The following is a 19218-nucleotide window of genomic DNA, read 5'->3' on the forward strand; positions in this document are numbered from 1 at the left end:
TTCTCAAATGGTATTTCAGGTAACTGATTGTTATGTATACAAATTGGTATTTGCTTTGCATATGAATGCTAACCAGTTTTACAGTAGAAGTGTTTGTTTCGCGTATAAACCACACACGATAATGCAGTGTTTCATAAAATCGTATATTTTTTTCGGCATGCTCTATCTGAATATTTTCATCAAGATTGCCGAAGAATTGATTATTGATATATTGGACATGAATGACAACTATCCAATATTTAACTATTATACGTCATCCGGATCTATTGCTGAAAACTCGCCACCAAACACAACAGTGATAATGGTAAGTGTGAGATCATTTGGAACTGATTATAAATGTGTTATATATGTCAGTTGATTGATTGATTGATTGATTGATTGATTGATTGATTGATTGATTGATTGATTGACCTAGGTACCACTCATTGAAGCGACTGATGCTGACATCAATGACAACTCTGCAATAGTCTATTCACTGTCAGGCGATGGGAGTTACCATTTCCAAATCGATGAATTAACTGGCATCATCAAAACAGTCGATAATAACACTGCGCTTAATTTGGACCGCGAAGTGAGAGATACATACGAACTCACGGTTACAGCAGCTGATATGGGCGGTGATGTTGACAACCTCAATACTACCATATCTATTGTTATCTATATCAGTGACGTCAATGATAACACACCAGAATTTAATGAGACATTATATGAATTTGAACTTGCAGAAGATACACCTGTTAATTACGTCATAGGCACGCTAATAGCCGAGGATTATGACATAGGGCTGAACGGTCGTGTATTATATTCTACGATGGGTGGTAGCCATGGTGATTTTGACATTGACAAATATTCTGGTGATTTATTCGTTACTGGGATATTAGATCGTGAATCTATATCATCATACGTCATAAACATTTCAGCTTATGACACTGGAAATCCAGTATTAGAATCTTACACCGTAGTCACTATAGATATACTAGATATTAACGATAATAGTCCAGTATTTAGTTTTGACTTATATATAGGAAGTATCGAGGAATCCGCGCCATTGGATAGTTACGTGCTGACAGTGAGGGCGACAGATGATGATGAGGAAACCAATGCTGACGTCATCTATTCAATTAATAGCACTGATTTTGTTATAGACACAGTTACAGGTAAGTCTGTTTAAGTGGGAGGGTCGTCACCTGCGCACGCGCGGGAATTGAGTTCCAAGCGACGATTACAACACACGCTAAAAACGTAAACTTGGGCTCGTGGGCAGACGCTTGTTTGTAAACAATGAAACGCTATGGCCATCTGACGCATGTGCAGGTGACGACTCTCCCGCTTTAAGTGTGATGAATAAGACCTGTTCTTCAATGTGCATCCATTACGGGCATTTACAAATATATATTCGCGAATATTCGAGCAGCAGGATTCAACTTTTTGCAAATCTCTCATCTATGTATTTGTGTTACGCCTACTGACAGGTGACGTCACTACTGCCAGTCAGGACTTTGACTTTGAGGACGCCAACGCGCGATCCTTCGAGTTTGCAGGTACAGTTAGAAACAGTTATTAGTACGATTCATGATTCAAAATTCGGATTCTAATTTAAAAACACAACACAAGATATAAGCAACAAAACGACATTACACATAACGGCATGTCAATAAGACGAATATGTACAGGACTCAAGACACACAGGTAGCTAAGCGTGGTTGTCGGTCATAATCACATAATTAGAATGTAATGACACTGTCATTCGCCACATCGAATAACACTTGCCTAATTCTGTTTTTTAATTGAATAATATGTTATTGTTTAATGTGAATATAACATTCTAGTGACTGCTACTGATTGTGGAAACCTGTCATCAACATCGGTGGTCAGAGTCCAGATTCTAGACAGCAATGACAATGCACCCGTTTTCACAGAAAATGATTATTTTGGATATATTGATGAGAATTCTGTCTCTGGTACGACAGTTGTTATCGTAAGTAATATCAAAAGTTCCCGTATTGTAAAAACAGTTGTCCGTGCGTTTGACAGTTTGGCTGTTCGTCACTTGAAAGCTCATTAATAATTCATATTTATATTCAGAATCGCTACATTGAAACCATTGATGCCGACATTGGACTGAACGCGGCGGTTGTTTACACACTCACGGGAGAAGGAAGCGATCAGTTCCAGATAGACAACAAAACTGGGATTATTACGTCGACTGCAAATGACACTGATCTTGACCGTGAAAACGTTAGCTCATATCAGCTTGTAGTCACTGCCTATGATAGAGACGCACAGAACGGAAGTCGGAGTTCAAGCGCCCCAATAACTATTTTGGTCAATGACGTCAATGACAATAGCCCAATGTTCCAGAATACTTTTTTCAACTTTACTGTAATGGAAGACACTGACGTGGGAAACATTATTGGCCATGCCATAGCAGAAGACGTCGACATCGGCATTAACTCACGACTAACGTATACTGTAGTTAGCGGAGGCGAAGGTAAATTCGATGTTAACTCCGAGAGTGGCGCAATTTTTATTCTGAGTCAACTGGATCGCGAGGAAACTGCCAGATACGTGCTGAATATGTCCGTTTCAGACAGTGGCATTGACATACTACGAGACTTTACTAAAGTGGAAATACACCTACTTGACGTCAATGACAATTCTCCAATGTTTGACAGCGATAATTATCTAGTTGAGGTGGAAGAAGAACTAACATCCGGGACATATTTATTCACAGTAACAGCTACAGACCCGGATGCTGGCAGTAATGGCGATGTGTTGTTCAGTCTGACTACCACAGACTTCGTAATAAACCAGACAACAGGTAAGTATTCCAATGTTGTTTATATAATGTATAAAAAAACGATGTAGCGTAGAACACATTTCAAGCAGTTTCGAATTTTAGGCACACGTGTAGTTGTTATGTGGGCATACGTGCGCCCCGAGCGCGTGCGTGTGTGCGCGTGCGTGCGTGCGCGTGTGTATGTGTGTATACTTGTGTGACACAAAAACTCTTAACTGTACACACAAAAAAACAATTATTTTATAAAATTATAAAGATCACGTATTATTTTTTTAGGGGAGATATCAACTGATGTACGATTGGATTTCGAAGAGGATGATAGCCGAAGATACGCATTTTTTGGTAATTTAAATATATGACCTCATACCTTGTTGATAATTCCCATAAGTTTCAATGGCCTATGTTAACAATCTGCGTTATTCCTTGCAGCACTCGCCGTTGACCAAGGTGAGCCCGGACTGACGTCGACGGCTTCCATCAAAATACAGTTGGTTGATATCAATGACAACGCTCCCATTTTCACTGAACCTGTATATTACGGTAACGTTGATGAGAACGCAGAAACCGGAACTACGGTAATCATGGTATGTATAATTGTATCCTAAGTTCTATTGACCAACCGCTTCTGTGAAGTAATGTAGGCTAGATGGCGCTATTTATTGAACAGGTGTATTGAATATCTATTCTCAGAAACGTTATATTGAAACTACTGACGCTGACGCTGGGCGCAACGCCGATGTGTTATATACGCTCACCGGAAATGACAGTGATCAATTCCATATTGATGCCAACACGGGTATAATTACCACGACTGGTGATGACGTAACTCCAATTTTGGATCGTGAAAAAATAAGTCTGTATCACTTGGTCGTCACCGCACACGATGGTACCCACAATTCCACGGTCCCAATAAACATTACTGTGAATGATGTTAATGACAACGCTCCATTATTTGAAGAGGCGGTTTACCACTTCAATGTGAGTGAAGACGCAACTGTCGGAACCACTGTAGGGTTGGTCGTAGCCCAAGATATGGACACCGGAATCAATTCTCGGTTGACATATTTTCTAGTCGGCGGAAGTGACGGTAAATTCTCAGTAGATCCCGTGAGTGGTGCAGTATTCGTGTTGAGTCACCTCGATCGCGATACCACTGGATCGTATACTATAATCCTGTCAGTTAAAGATGGTGGTGATGACATTTTCAGCGACTTTACTGAGGCAGACATCCAAATATTGGACGTCAATGACAATGCGCCAACGTTTGACAGTGATAATTATCTCGCCGATGTTGAAGAGGAACTTCCATCCGGGACTTATGTCTTCACAGTAACAGCTACAGACCCGGATGCTGGGAGTAATGGCGATGTAATGTACAGTCTTAATACAGACGACTTTGTGGTAAACCAGACAACAGGTGAGCAATTAATCTGCAAGTAATGATCATATTTAAGATTGTAAGCGCCTATTAGTCGCTGCTGCAAATGGTAAAAGTTGCACACTGGAAACCATCTCTGTTTTGCATGCATAAAGAGGGGCGTGCTCACACAATGACTCCACACAGGTGATTTGTGCCCACAGTCAGCTGGCGCACATGTGATGATAAAATAAATGCGATATTTACTTTATGGGGGCCGCCATCTTGAATGCAGCATACAACTAAATAGGTCTCTTATTTAGTTTTATTCCACATTCAAGATGGCGCTCCCATATAGTTAATATCGCATTTATTTTATTATCACGCGTGCGCCAGCTGACTGTGTTTGTGCCGTCCTTGCTGTGTATATAGTTAGCCAGTGCGTGTTTCAACTGCCCCGTGCAGAAGTCCGCTGCAAATATTTCAAATTGCACATATTATTGTCGTACTGATGCCTTTGCGATTAAAATCAACAGCGCAGACGAGGACTGTTATAAATACATCACTGCCTCGAAGGCAGATTGAGATCGCAAAAAATAGTGAATTACCAAGCTAAACAGACCTCATCGTACACACACTCAAGCTACGGTATTCCTGATGAGTGTGACGTCATGACGAGTTAGTGACGCTCCGTATAATGATTGGATAAAACTATATGCGGATTCACGTGTCCAATGTGGCGTTACACGAGTGAAAATACCATAGACATTATGTCCCTTTACAATTCCACACGTTCTAGTTGGAATTGATCGATTTTTATTGAATGTATGATGGAAGTATTTTAACAAACTTTGGACGGAAATGTTACCTGGTCCAAACGGTTGTGCACCGTGTATATGAAGGCCTACTCATAGACCAAGTACCATTGATTCACCGGAGTCCTTAAAAGGTACGCCACCACATGGCGTACCTTATTAACGAAATGCACTTTTTTCACAATGTGTTGTAACATATTAAACGAATATTTCAAAATTATTCGTCCAGGCGATTGGTGCAAAATACAGCTTGAATTGCTCAGTAAATGATAAAAGCGTGAAACTTGGCACAGTTATACTTGAGCTGATACTGAATATTTCCAAAGGTGGAGCCCATAGATATATCATGTTTCTGAGCAACGGTTGCTAAGCAAACCGATTGATCCTAGCAACGAGATGTTTAAGCATATCTAATCCATTCCGAAAGAATAATGTTATGTGTTTTTGCATCACAACCATCTAAATTCATGTTCTAAAGCCACTACAAGTATCAAAATTAAACAAAAACAGAATTTGGTTGTTGCTAGGCAGCGGATGATCCATACCAACTGTCTATTTATATCCTAATTGTCTCTTTGTAAATCATGTTTCAACTTAATACTGCCTAAACGTTACAGAAGAGACAATTTTTTGATATATTATAATAATATAATATTTAGTTGCTAAGTAACCTGTTTACCATAGCAACACATAGAACAATTCATGGCATATTTACCGGAATTAGAAAGACATAGTCTTTTACCGCATGTACATCAAATTGAAACAATGTTGTTAGACAATACATTCATGAAAGAAACCAACTAATTTTGGTCAGATGGGTTGTTTCAAAAATATGTATTCTCACAAATTAAAATTCTCAAGTCGTTAATTATAGTTTCAGGAATTGTCACAATCTCCTGTGCATGTACAATAAACGGTGCATTTTAAGTGCGCTCGTACACATTTGCAGTCTCTACATCAGCTCTTACATTGACACTTCAGCAACTCTGGGAAGAATACTCTTGCTTCTGGTAAGTTTGTCCACAGGGGCCTCCACTGTTCTCGGCAAGTCCACTCAGAAGGGGAAGGCAACTGGCGATATGGTATAGTAGTACGTCCCCAATAGTGCCCACCTTGCAATGCTGCCCTTCTGATATGTTGCTGTAAGGCTGCCTTGGTAGGAGAAAGGGCTGACATCTGACGTCCTTTTCGTGTGAATCGAAGCTTTCTGACTTCGTTGATGGAGGTACTTGTTGCTGTCCTGTCATAGAGAAGGATGGTGAAGTACTCTAGTGAAGCCTCAGTCTCTTCAGATATTTGTTCTGGTGCACTGTGCAGTTCATAGAAGGCTCCAGTGAGTTCATCATGCGTCTCCCACACTTTCCATGCAGTCTTCTTTCCAACTAGGGCAAATTGGGACACAGCGTCGCAGCCCGTGAAAGCATGGTACACCGGAAGTACCAAAGATTTGTGTGGGCCAAGGGAGGCACTTATCTCATGTGCTGGGATGTAGTGAAAGTTCTTGCCACTTCCAAATGCAATCCAGAGGTCTATCCTTCCTAGCTGCTGGACAGCCGCTACTGCGAAAACAACTACATAGGTGTCTACTGTCCGAACAAGGAGCTTGTGAAAGCCCTGTCTGACAGCATCAGCAACATGTACCATGATTCTGGAGTCCGCTTCTTCATGATTGCAGGGAGTAATGCTGGATGTGTCTTGTGCAGGTATACAGAGTACATTATCACCATCAGTGACAACAATAGGGTTCTCTGCTGATGCACTTGATATTAGTTCATTGTTAAGAAGTTTGAACAATTCTATCTTGTTGCTATTCACTTGGAGAAACTGCTGCCAGTTCTTCGGTATGGGGATGGACACCTCAACACGCCTACGTTGACTAGGACCCATAGTACGCTTTTCCCTGGTCTGTGCTTTTAGACTGTTGTCAAAGTACTGATCCCACACAATATCTACTCGTTGAGCCTTGTTCTGTTTTCTTGTGATGTGTGGAACAAACACATTTGCAGCGTAGTCGCCAAATGTCTTGCATCCTCCAGGTCTAAGGATGTTCACGAGGACAGCACCATCCATGATGCTCATGTTAGCCCGGAGACGCTCGTCTACAAATGTTCCATACTGTTCTTGACCCTTTGATTGTATTGTAGTGAGGCACTAAATTGACTGCTTGTCCATGATGTCCTTTGAATGCAGTCTCAGAAGATGTTGGCTTCCTTCGTCAAACGGACTCCCCATACCCTCAATTATTCTGACCAGTGTATCGACCTGTGTAGCACATTTCTTCTGGGTAGCATCAGTTTGGTCATGGTGGTTTCTCTGGCTGGGACTCTCTCGTTTCTCTACCATGGATGACTCCAATTCAGATATGACAAGTTCTTGCCCTGCTACTGCCCATCGTAAAAGAGCATCGGCATCCTGTGTCAGTCCAATGACTCCCCCTTCACCCGTCATCACACCATTATTTTGCTCATGGCCATGATCAATTGCGATGAGAGAGAATTTTCTCAAGGACTTGGCCATGACGAACTTGCCGTGCCAAAATTCTCGGGCAACATCAGGATGGGTGTCGTCCAGGCTACACATATCTCTCACATGAACTGATATCCAGCGGGTGTAATGGGTGTGGTTGAGACTGAAGAACCAAGGTGTCAATTTAGTCAGTGTATCTTTGTACAAATCAAAGTCACCAGTATGCAATGAACACTCAAATGCCAAGGCAAGCGGTTTCAACTCAAGTTTTGTGTACCAGTACAGGAATTGTGAACTGTCAGTCTTCCACGTGTGCACCACATGCTGCAAGGCATTCTATGTTGGTGGCATACACATCAAATGCATTCTTCAGGAGAATATACAGTGTGCATGCAGTTACTTGATGGGCATGCCGGGTCTGAGTGACATGGGATGCATTGAGGAAAGATTCTGCAATTCCACGAGTGGCAAGTTATGCCTCTTGAAGAGCGTCAACCCATCCACTCCTTTTCAGCCAATGACCCAGGACTTTGTAGCAACACATCTCCATGTGGAGTCCAGCAAGAAGAATTACAAACTTGTCCTCTTCATACTGGATGTCCATGGACCATTGTAGTTGTTTCAGTTTTGCGAACAGAGGCTGATCAATTACTGGAATCTGACCAGGGTTGACAAGTTGTACAGCTGTCTGAATAACATCAAAGCAGTGATGCAGCATTGATGGGGAGCTGGCCTCCTCAGCAAACAGGGGCAGCATGGCATTGATCGGTGGTAAAAGGTTTGATTCTGTCGATCTTTGCCGTGATAGACATGTTGTACTTTACCATAGTCTCTGCGCCTCTTGATGCAGTTGAAAACTAACAGCTGAGCGATGGTAAGCACTGGTTGACTGAGGTTCTTGTTGCATGTGTGATCCGTAATATTTGATCCATTGATGAGCATGCTGACAAGCGACAGAAGTGACTGAGACACAGATTCAACCTGACTATTTTCGTCAAATGACCCTGAGAATGTTACCTTCTGTGTATAAATGTCACGTCGGATTGAGTCTGCAATTTGAGTCATATTGACACTGTTCATCTGGATCAGTCTGGTGGCCTTGGCGTAGGAGGGTTCCTACATCATCCTCATAAGCCATGAACACATCTCTTCCTTCCCTGTAGGCTTTTACACCTGGGAGATGCATTAGAACTCTGTCTTAAGGTGCTTACTGTTTATTCATGTAGGAACATCCACACCAAGCTGATCTAGTCTCTCAGTGTACAGCTTAGTAAGATCTTCAAGTTTGAACACCTTTATGTCTTCATCTTGTCTCCTTTCCTCTATGTAGGATATCAGCTCTGCTAACGCGATACCTTTACATGTTTGGTCACTTGATACACATGAAATTTGTGAGACCTTTTCACGTGCTCTGTTGTACAAATTGGTGAGGCATCTTGCATGGTATTTTGCTTCAAGCACGATAAGGTCTACTGCACCTAATTTAGCCAGGAGGGCCTCGTCGTGGATCTTTTGTGCACACTTCGTCACACAGTAATCATTTTAATGTGCAGACTTCGTGAAGTTTTTCCTTCACAGTTTCTGCTTTGCAACAGAAGAAACACACTGGAGTTTAGCTCTGTACATGGGTGGTATCTGATTCTCCACTAATGCTGCGTGTAAAAATCTGTTTTGCCGAGGTTGTTGGTTCTTCATTAGACTTTTGCTTTCGCTTTTTGGCACGTTCCAATTTACTTTTGCCAAACTTCAAATAACAGGATTTGTGCCACTTTGCATTATGTTCCTTAAATGTGGATTCTACACCATTCCCATGGTCCAAACATGTAACATCTATTTGTACAGGCATGCACTGGAGTTCATTAAATTGACTGATGTTTTCAGCAATTGTCTTATAGCCTGCATCTGTGGGAGATGTCAATGATTCTTTGCTGTCTAGTTGACAAACAATGCCTTTCGACCAGTCACTTGTCTGGGTAGTAGTTTGTGAGGGGCTCGTAATTTCTGAGCATGCACCAGTAGGTTAATTGAAGACATCTATCTTCCACCACCAATAAGTAACTACACCTCCAGCCCTGAAAAGATCACTAAAATTAATGGATTATGATTCAATAAAAACCATCAGGAGCATGCATTACCTATTTATATAATTGTTCTATAAAAATTGGCCAACAATAATTGATGGGTTAAAAAAGCCAACATGGTGATATAATCAGGTAAATGCGTTGCCTAGCAACCATTATAAAACCATGTGCAGTTTACTTTTGCCTCAGAGTGAAAATATAATTCTAAAGCTATATACATTGAAATGCATGGAATTGTTTAAATCAGCAAACATCAAATATGCTTGGTTGCTAAAGAAAATATGTTGCCTAGCAGCTGTTTCTATGTATATACACTTGCTCCAGGTTGGTGCTAGTTTGAAGATCAAAGCTGCAGATATAAAAAAAATACATTAAAATTGTTCGGAAAATTGGCCTGCAGGTATCTTACATGTTGGTTGCTATGGGTAATATGTTGCTTAGCAACCATTGCTATGTTATTTACAGTTTGCATTGGCTCCACCTTTCAAAATGTTTAGAATGATGTGACGTACATGTGTGCTAAGTTTCATGCTTTTATCATCATCTGAGCAATTTTCGCACCCATCGCCTGGACTATATCACACGCTTGTATTCCCTAACTCAGACGCCGTCCGTATGTACTGTAGGTTCGTTAATCTTAAACATAACAATGTCGTATCCAATGTTTCGTTTGTTTGTTTGTAATTCCTCTACTCACCACCAAGAAACGTTTTTGTATATGTTTAAAAGTAGCCATTATTGTTGATGGTGAAATCACATTGAAAAATTAATGAATGAACAAACTAATTAAACATGGTCAATTCTGTAATCGTCGAGTTATTAACCTGTTTAATGTTAGTCCCATAAAAAAATACTACTTTTTCCGTCCCAATTATTCCGACTGTTGGGCAGCGTGAATAATCAGTGTTTACTGAATGATGTGATTGTTCTATTTGGCCAAAGTGTGTAACAATGTACATTTAATTTGCAGGAGATATATTAACCAACCGAAGATTAGACTTTGATGACGTCAATAATCGGAGATACGAATTTGAAGGTAGATGGCTATTTTATAATGTACAAGCAAATTGCGTTGTATTGGTATTTATGCTCCCCGGAAACTCTGTTGTGCGTTGCCTTTATTACCAACAAACTATTTGACTATTTAACAAGTGTACGACAATTATAAATGGACATAGTTATTCGATTAGTTGAATTATTAATTAGTTGTGTGTCAATCAATATGATAGTGTATTTGAAATCCGACAACGTAAGCAATGTAAATTTCAATGGCCTATGTTAACAATCTGCGTTATTCCTTGCAGCACTCGCCGTTGACCAAGGTGAGCCCGGACTGACGTCGACGGCTTCCATCAAAATACAGTTGGTTGATACCAATGACAATGCTCCCATTTTCACTGAACCTGTATATTACGGTAACGTTGATGAGAACGCAGAAACCGGAACTACAGTAATCATGGTATGTATAATTGTATAAGTTCTATTGACGAACCGCTTCTGTGAAGTAATGTAGGCTAGAGGGCGCTATTTATTGAACAGGTGTATTGAATATCTATTTTTAGAAACGTTATATTGAAACTACTGACGCTGACGCTGGGCGCAACGCGGATGTGTTCTATACGCTCACCGGAAATTACAGTGATCAATTCCATATTGATGCCAACACGGGTATAATTACCACGACTAATGATGACGCAACTGCAATTTTGGATCGTGAAGAAATAAGTCTGTATCACCTTGTCGTCACCGCGCACGATGGTGCCCACAATTCCACGGTCCCGATAAACATCACAGTGAATGATGTTAATGACAACGCTCCATTATTTGAAGAGGCGGTTTACCACTTCAATGTGAGTGAAGACGCAACTGTCGGAACCACTGTAGGGTTGGTCGTAGCCCAAGATATGGACACCGGAATCAATTCTCGGTTGACGTATTTTCTAGTTGGCGGAAGTGACGGTAAATTCGCAGTAGATCCCGTAAGTGGTGCAGTATTCGTGTTGAGTCACCTCGATCGCGATACCACGGGATCGTATACTATAATCCTGTCAGTTACAGATGGTGGTGATGACATTTTCAGCGACTTTACTGAGGCAGACATCCAAATATTGGACGTCAATGACAATGCGCCAACGTTTGACAGTGATAATTATCTAGCCGATGTTGAAGAGGAACTTCCATCCGGGACTTATGTCTTCACAGTAACAGCTACAGACCCGGATGCTGGGAGTAATGGCGATGTAATGTACAGTCTTAATACAGACGACTTTGTGGTAAACCAGACAACAGGTGAGCAATTAATCTGCAAGTAATGATCATATTTAAGATTGTAAGCGCCTATTAGTCGCTGCTGTAGATGGTAAAAGTTGCACACTGGAAACCATCTTTGTTTAGCACGCATAAAGAGGGGCGTGCTCACACAATGACTCCACGCAGGTGATTTGTGCCCACAGTCAGCTGGCGCACATGTGATGATAAAATAAATGCGATATTTACTTTATGGAGGCCGCCATCTTGAATGCAGCATACAACTAAATAAGTCTCTCATTTAGTTTTATGCCGCATTTAAGATGGCGGCCCCCATATAGTTAATATCGCATTTATTTTATTATCACGCGTGCGCCAGCTGACTGTGTTTGTGCCGTCCTTGCTGTGTATATAGTTAGCCAGTGCGTGTTCCAACTGCCCCGCGCAGAAGTTCACTGCAAATCTTTCAAATTGCACATATTATTGTCGTACTGATGCCTTTGCGAGTAAAATCAACAGCGCAGACGAGGACTGTTATAAATACATCACTGCCTCGAAGGCAGATTGAGATCGCAAAAAATAGTGAATTACCAAGCTAAACAGACCCCATCGTACACACACTCAAGATACGGTGTTCCTAAAGAGTGTGACGTCATGACGATTTAGTGACGTTACGTATAATGATTGGATAAAACTATATGCGGAGTCACGTGTCCACTATGGCGTTACACGAGTGCAAATACCATAGACATGAAGTCCCTTTACAATTACACACGTTTCTAGTTAGAATTGGTCGATTTTTATCGAATGTATGATGGGACTATTTTAACAAACCTTGGATGGAAATGTTCCTGGTCCAAACGGTTGTGCACCGTGTATATGAAGGCCCAATCAAAGACCAAGTACCATTGATTCACCGGAGTCCTTAAAAGGTACGCCACCTCAGGGCGTACCTTATTAGCGAGATAAACTTTTTTCACAATGTCTTGTAACATATTAAACGAATATTTCAAAATTATCACACGCTTGTATTGTCTAACTCAGACGCCGTCCGTATATACTGTAGGTTCGTTAATCTTAAACATAACAATGTCGTATCCAATGTTTCGTTTGTTTGTTTGTAATTCCTCTAATCACCACCAAGAAACGTTTTTGTATATGTTTAAAAGTAGCCATTATTGTTGATGGTGAAATCACATTGAAAAATTAATGAATGAACAAACTAATTAATCATGGTCAATTCTGTAATCGTCGAGTTATTAACCTGTTTAATGTTAGTCTCATAAAAAATACTAATTTTTCCGTCGCAATTATTCCGACTGTTGGGCAGCGTGAATAATCAGTGTTTACTGAATTCTGTGATTGTTCTGTTTGGCCAAAGTGTGTAACAATGTACATTTAATTTGCAGGAGATATATTAACCAACCGAAGATTAGACTTTGATGACGTCAATAATCGGAGATACGAATTTGAAGGTAGATGGCTATTTTATAATATACAAGCAAATTGCGTTGTATTGGTATTTATGCTCCCCGGAAACTCTGTTGTGCGTTGCCTTTATTACCAACAAACTATTTGACTAGTTTACAAGTGTACTGCAATTATGAAATGAACATAGTTATTCGATTAGTTGAAGTATTAATTAGTTGTGTGTCAATCAATATGATAATGTATTTGAAATCCGACAACGTAAGCAATGTAAGTTTCAATGGCCTATGTTAACAATCTGCGTCATTCCTTGCAGCACTCGCCGTTGACCAAGGTGAGCCCGGACTGACGTCGACGGCTTCCATCAAAATACAGTTGGTTGATATCAATGACAATGCTCCCATTTTCACTGAACCTGTATATTACGGTAACGTTGATGAGAACGCAGAAACCGGAACTACAGTCATCATGGTATGTATAATTGTATAAGTTCTATTGACGAACCGCTTCTGTGAAGTAATGTAGGCTAGAGGACGCTATTTATTGAACAGGTGTATTGAATATCTATTCTCAGAAACGTTATATTGAAACTACTGACGCTGACGCTGGGCGCAACGCCGATGTGTTCTATACGCTCACCGGAAATTACAGTGATCAATTCCATATTGATGCCAACACGGGTATAATTACCACGACTAATGATGACGCAACTGCAATTTTGGATCGTGAAGAAATAAGTCTGTATCACCTTGTCGTCACCGCGCACGATGGTGCCCACAATTCCACGGTCCCGATAAACATCACAGTGAATGATGTTAATGACAACGCTCCATTATTTGAAGAGGCGGTTTACCACTTCAATGTGAGTGAAGACGCAACTGTCGGAACCACTGTAGGGTTGGTCGTAGCCCAAGATATGGACACCGGAATCAATTCTCGGTTGACGTATTTTCTAGTCGGCGGAAGTGACGGTAAATTCGCAGTAGATCCCGTAAGTGGTGCAGTATTCGTGTTGAGTCACCTCGATCGCGATACCACGGGATCGTATACTATAATCCTGTCAGTTACAGATGGTGGTGATGACATTTTCAGCGACTTTACTGAGGCAGGCATCCAAATATTGGACGTCAATGACAATGCGCCAACGTTTGACAGTGATATTTATCTAGCCGATGTAGAAGAAGAACTACCATCTGGCACATATTTATTCACAGTAACAGCTACAGACCCGGATGCTGGCAGTAATGGCGATGTGTTGTTCAGTCTGACTACCACAGACTTCGTAATAAACCAGACAACGGGTAAGTATTCCAATGTTGTTTATATAATGTATGAAAAACGATGTAGCGTAGAACACATTTCAAGAAGTTTCGAATTTGAGGCACACGTGTAGTTGTGAAGTGGGCATACGTGCGCCCCGCACGCTTACGTGCGTGTATACTTGTGTGACACAGAAACTCATAACTACACAAAAAAGCAATTATTTTATAACATTACAATTATTTTATTTTTCAGGGGAGATATCAACTCATGTACGATTAGATTTCGAAGAGGATGATAGCCGAAGATACGCATTTCTTGGTAATTTAAATATATGCCCTCATACCTTGTTGATAATTCCCATAAGTTTCAATGGCCTATGTTAACAATCTGCGTTATTCCTTGCAGCACTCGCCGTTGACCAAGGTGAGCCCGGACTGACGTCGACGGCTTCCATCAAAATACAGTTGGTTGATATCAATGACAATGCTCCCATTTTCACTGAACCTGTATATTACGGTAACGTTGATGAGAACGCAGAAACCGGAACTACAGTAATCATGGTATGTATAATTGTATAAGTTCTATTGACGAACCGCTTCTGTGAAGTAATGTAGGCTAGAGGGCGCTATTTATTGAACAGGTGTATTGAATACAAGTATCTATTTTCAGAAACGTTATATTGAAACTACTGACGCTGACGCTGGGCGCAACGCGGATGTGTTCTATACGCTCACCGGAAATTACAGTGATCAATTCCATATTGATGCCAACACGGGTATAATTACCACGACTAATGATGACGCAACTGCAATTTTGGATCGTGAAGAAATAAGTTTGTATCACCTTGTCGTCACCGCGCACGATGGTGCCCACAATTCCACGGTCCCGATAAACATCACAGTGAATGATGTTAATGACAACGCTCCATTATTTGAAAAGGCGGTTTACCACTTCAATGTGAGTGAAGACGCAACTGTCGGAACCACTGTAGGGTTGGTCGTAGCCCAAGATATGGACACCGGAATCAATTCTCGGTTGACGTATTTTCTAGTCGGCGGAAGTGACGGTAAATTCGCAGTAGATCCCGTAAGTGGTGCAGTATTCGTGTTGAGTCACCTCGATCGCGATACCACGGGATCGTATACTATAATCCTGTCAGTTACAGATGGTGGTGATGACATTTTCAGCGACTTTACTGAGGCAGACATCCAAATATTGGACGTCAATGACAATGCGCCAACGTTTGACAGTGATATTTATCTAGCCGATGTAGAAGAAGAACTACCATCTGGCACATATTTATTCACAGTAACAGCTACAGACCCGGATGCTGGCAGTAATGGCGATGTGTTGTTCAGTCTGACTACCACAGACTTCGTAATAAACCAGACAACGGGTAAGTATTCCAATGTTGTTTATATAATGTATGAAAAACGATGTAGCGTAGAACACATTTCAAGCAGTTTCGAATTTTAGGAACACGTGTAGTTGTGAAGTGGGCATACGTGCGCCCCGCACGCTTACATGCGTGTATACTTGTGTGACATAGAAACTCATAACTACACAAAAAAGCAATTATTTTATAACATTACAATTATTTTATTTTTCAGGGGAGATATCAACTCATGTACGATTGGATTTCGAAGAGGATGATAGCCGAAGATACGCATTTCTTGGTAATTTAAATATATGCCCTCATACCTTGTTGATAATTCCCATAAGTTTCAATGGCCAATGTTAACAATCTGCGTTATTCCTTGCAGCACTCGCCGTTGACCAAGGTGAGCCCGGACTGACGTCGACGGCTTCCATCAAAATACAGTTGGTTGATATCAATGACAATGCTCCCATTTTCACTGAACCTGTATATTACGGTAACGTTGATGAGAACGCAGAAACCGGAACTACAGTAATCATGGTATGTATAATTGTATCCTAAGTTCTATTGACGAACCGCTTCTGTGAAGTAATGTAGGCTAGAGGACGCTATTTATTGAACAGGTGTATCGAATATCTATTCTCAGAAACGTTATATTGAAACTACTGACGCTGACGCTGGGCGCAACGCCGATGTGTTGTATGCGCTCACCGGAAATTACAGTGATCAATTTCATATTGATGCCAACACGGGTATAATTACCACGACTACTGATGACGCAACTGCAATTTTGGATCGTGAAGAAATAAGTTTGTATCACCTGGTCGTCACCGCGCACGATGGTGCCCACAATTCCACGGTCCCAATAAACATTACTGTGAATGATGTTAATGACAACGCTCCATTATTTGAAGAGACGGTTTACCACTTCAATGTGAGTGAAGACGCAAGTGTCGGAACCACTGTAGGGTTGATCGTAGCCCAAGATATGGACACCGGAATCAATTCTCGGTTGACGTATTTTCTAGTCGGCGGAAGTGACGGTAAATTCGCAGTAGATCCCGTGAGTGGTGCAGTATTCGTGTTGAGTCACCTCGATCGCGATACCACGGGATCGTATACTATAATTTTGTCAGTTACAGATGGTGGTTATGACATTTTCAGCGACTTTACTGAGGCAGACATCCAAATATTGGACGTCAATGACAATGCGCCAACGTTTGACAGTGATATTTATCTAGCCGATGTGGAAGAGGAACTCACACCCGGGACATATTTATTCACCGTTATAGCTACAGACCCGGATGCTGGGAGTAATGGCGATGTGATGTATAGTCTTAATACAGACGACTTTGTGGTGAACCAGACAACAGGTGAGCAACTAATCTGCAAGTAATGATCATATTTAGGATTGTAAGCGCCAATTAGTCGCTGCTGCTGGTGGTAAAAGTTGCACACAGCAAACCACCTCTGCTTTGCATGCATAAAGAGGGGCGTGCTCACACAGTGACGTCGCACAGGTGATTTGTGCCCACAGTCAGCTGGCGCACAAGTGATAAGTCTCTCATTTAGTTTTATGCCGCATTCAAGATGGCGGCCCCCACATAGTAAATAGCGCATTCATTTTATTATCACGCTTGCGCCAGCTGACTGTGTTTGTTCCGTCCTTGCTGTGTACATAGTTAGCCAGTATGTGTACCAACTGCCCGCGCAGAACTTCACTAAAAATATTTCAAATTGCACATCTTATTATCGTACTGGTGTCTTTGCGATTAAAATCAACAGTGGAGACGAGGATTGTTATAAATACATCACTGCCTGGAAGGCAGATTGAGATCGCAAAAAAGTAGTGAATTACCAAGCTAAACAGACTTCATCGTACACACACTCAAGCTACGGTATTCCTAATGAGTGTGGCGTTATGACGAGTCAGTGACGCTACGTATAAAGATGGATAAAACTATATGCGGAGTCACGTGTCCAATATGGCGTTACACGTGTGAAAATACCATATACATGATGTTACTTTAAAATTACACACGTTCCTAGTTAGAATTGATCGATTTTTATCGAATGTATGATGGGAGTATTTTAACAAACCTTGGACGGAAATGTTACCTGGTCCAAACGGTTGTGCACCGTGTATATGAAGGCCCAATCAAAGGTCGAGTACCATTGATTCACCGGAGTTCTTAAAAGGTACGCCACCACAGGGCGTACCTTATTAACGATATGCATTTTTTCACAATGTTTTGTAACATATTAAACGAATATTTCAAAATTATCAAACAGTTGTATTCGCGCTAACTCTGACGCCGTCCGTGTGTACTGTGGGTTTGTTAATCTAAAGCATAACAATGTCCCATCCAATGTTTCGTTTATTTGTAATTCTTCTAATCACCATCAAGACACCTTTTTTGTATATATTTAAAAGTAGTCAATATAGTTGATGGTGAAATCACATTGAAAAATTAATGAATGAACAAACTAATTAAACTTTGTGAATTCTGTAATCGTCGAGTTATTAACCTGTTTAATGTTAGTCTCATAAAAAAATACCAATTGTTTCGTCGCAATTATTCCGACTGTTGGGCAGCGTGAATAATCAGTGTTTACTGAATGCTGTGACTGTTCTATTTGGCCAAAGTGTGTAACAATGTACATTTAATTTGCAGGAGATATATTAACCAACCGAAGGCTAGACTTTGATGACGTCAATAATCGGAGATACGAATTTAAAGGTAGATGCCCATGCTATAATGTACAAGCGAATTGCGTTGTATTGGTATTTATGCTCCCCGAAGACTCTGTTGTGCGTTGCCTTTATTACCAACAAACTATTTGTACAAGTGTACTGCAATTATGAAATGAACATAGTTATTCGATTAGTTGAATTATTAATTAGTTGTGTGTTCGTCATTATGATAATGTATTTGAAATGCGACAAAGTAAGCAATATCATTCGAGTTTGAATTGTGAGGTGATTTTTTACACTAATAATGCACCTTAGTAGTTAGCCTTTTAATAGAGAAATTAGTGTTGTAAGCATATATTTACTTTGATATGGTAGATATATTAAAATTATCAAGCACCTGGTGGGAGTTGTATAAAAACCGAAAGACGTGTGGAATTATCACCTTTACTTGCCATGTTTGAAATCTGCACTTGTTGAGTGTCTGTGATTGGCCACCGCTCACAGTTCATGGGTCATACAGGATCAAAGCTGTTTGTGGGCGTAAGCCAAATAGTATAGTATTACTGTTCAGCGTGGCCTACCATACGTATATAATATGTATGATACATGTTCGTATTTGATTCATAATTGGTATTAGTGTCAGCGGGTATATGCTTTTGACGAGCTCTTCTTTCACTGTAACCGGAAC

The 19218-nt window shown here is 40.8% G+C and overlaps 1 protein-coding gene across 1 annotated transcript in view; it reads left to right on the plus strand.

The window, feature by feature from the left end:
* The window catches only part of LOC100372841 (protocadherin Fat 4-like), a 35893-nt gene that overhangs the window by 1941 nt on the left and 14734 nt on the right, over nucleotides 1-19218 (plus strand). Inside the window, exons 5-24 of the mRNA XM_085490869.1 lie at nucleotides 185-304; nucleotides 416-1157; nucleotides 1473-1541; nucleotides 1830-1978; nucleotides 2086-2821; nucleotides 3077-3142; nucleotides 3230-3384; nucleotides 3491-4217; nucleotides 10490-10555; nucleotides 10824-10978; nucleotides 11082-11808; nucleotides 13176-13241; nucleotides 13511-13665; nucleotides 13769-14495; nucleotides 14710-14775; nucleotides 14863-15017; nucleotides 15127-15853; nucleotides 16068-16133; nucleotides 16221-16375; nucleotides 16482-17208. Coding sequence (XP_085346995.1) covers nucleotides 185-304; nucleotides 416-1157; nucleotides 1473-1541; nucleotides 1830-1978; nucleotides 2086-2821; nucleotides 3077-3142; nucleotides 3230-3384; nucleotides 3491-4217; nucleotides 10490-10555; nucleotides 10824-10978; nucleotides 11082-11808; nucleotides 13176-13241; nucleotides 13511-13665; nucleotides 13769-14495; nucleotides 14710-14775; nucleotides 14863-15017; nucleotides 15127-15853; nucleotides 16068-16133; nucleotides 16221-16375; nucleotides 16482-17208 — 6556 coding nt within the window. The remainder of the gene's footprint in view (nucleotides 1-184; nucleotides 305-415; nucleotides 1158-1472; nucleotides 1542-1829; nucleotides 1979-2085; nucleotides 2822-3076; nucleotides 3143-3229; nucleotides 3385-3490; nucleotides 4218-10489; nucleotides 10556-10823; nucleotides 10979-11081; nucleotides 11809-13175; nucleotides 13242-13510; nucleotides 13666-13768; nucleotides 14496-14709; nucleotides 14776-14862; nucleotides 15018-15126; nucleotides 15854-16067; nucleotides 16134-16220; nucleotides 16376-16481; nucleotides 17209-19218) is intronic.

The sequence above is a fragment of the Saccoglossus kowalevskii genome, chromosome 16, assembly GCF_978046115.1.
Source record: "Saccoglossus kowalevskii chromosome 16, keSacKowa6.1, whole genome shotgun sequence".
Taxonomy (NCBI): domain Eukaryota; kingdom Metazoa; phylum Hemichordata; class Enteropneusta; family Harrimaniidae; genus Saccoglossus; species Saccoglossus kowalevskii.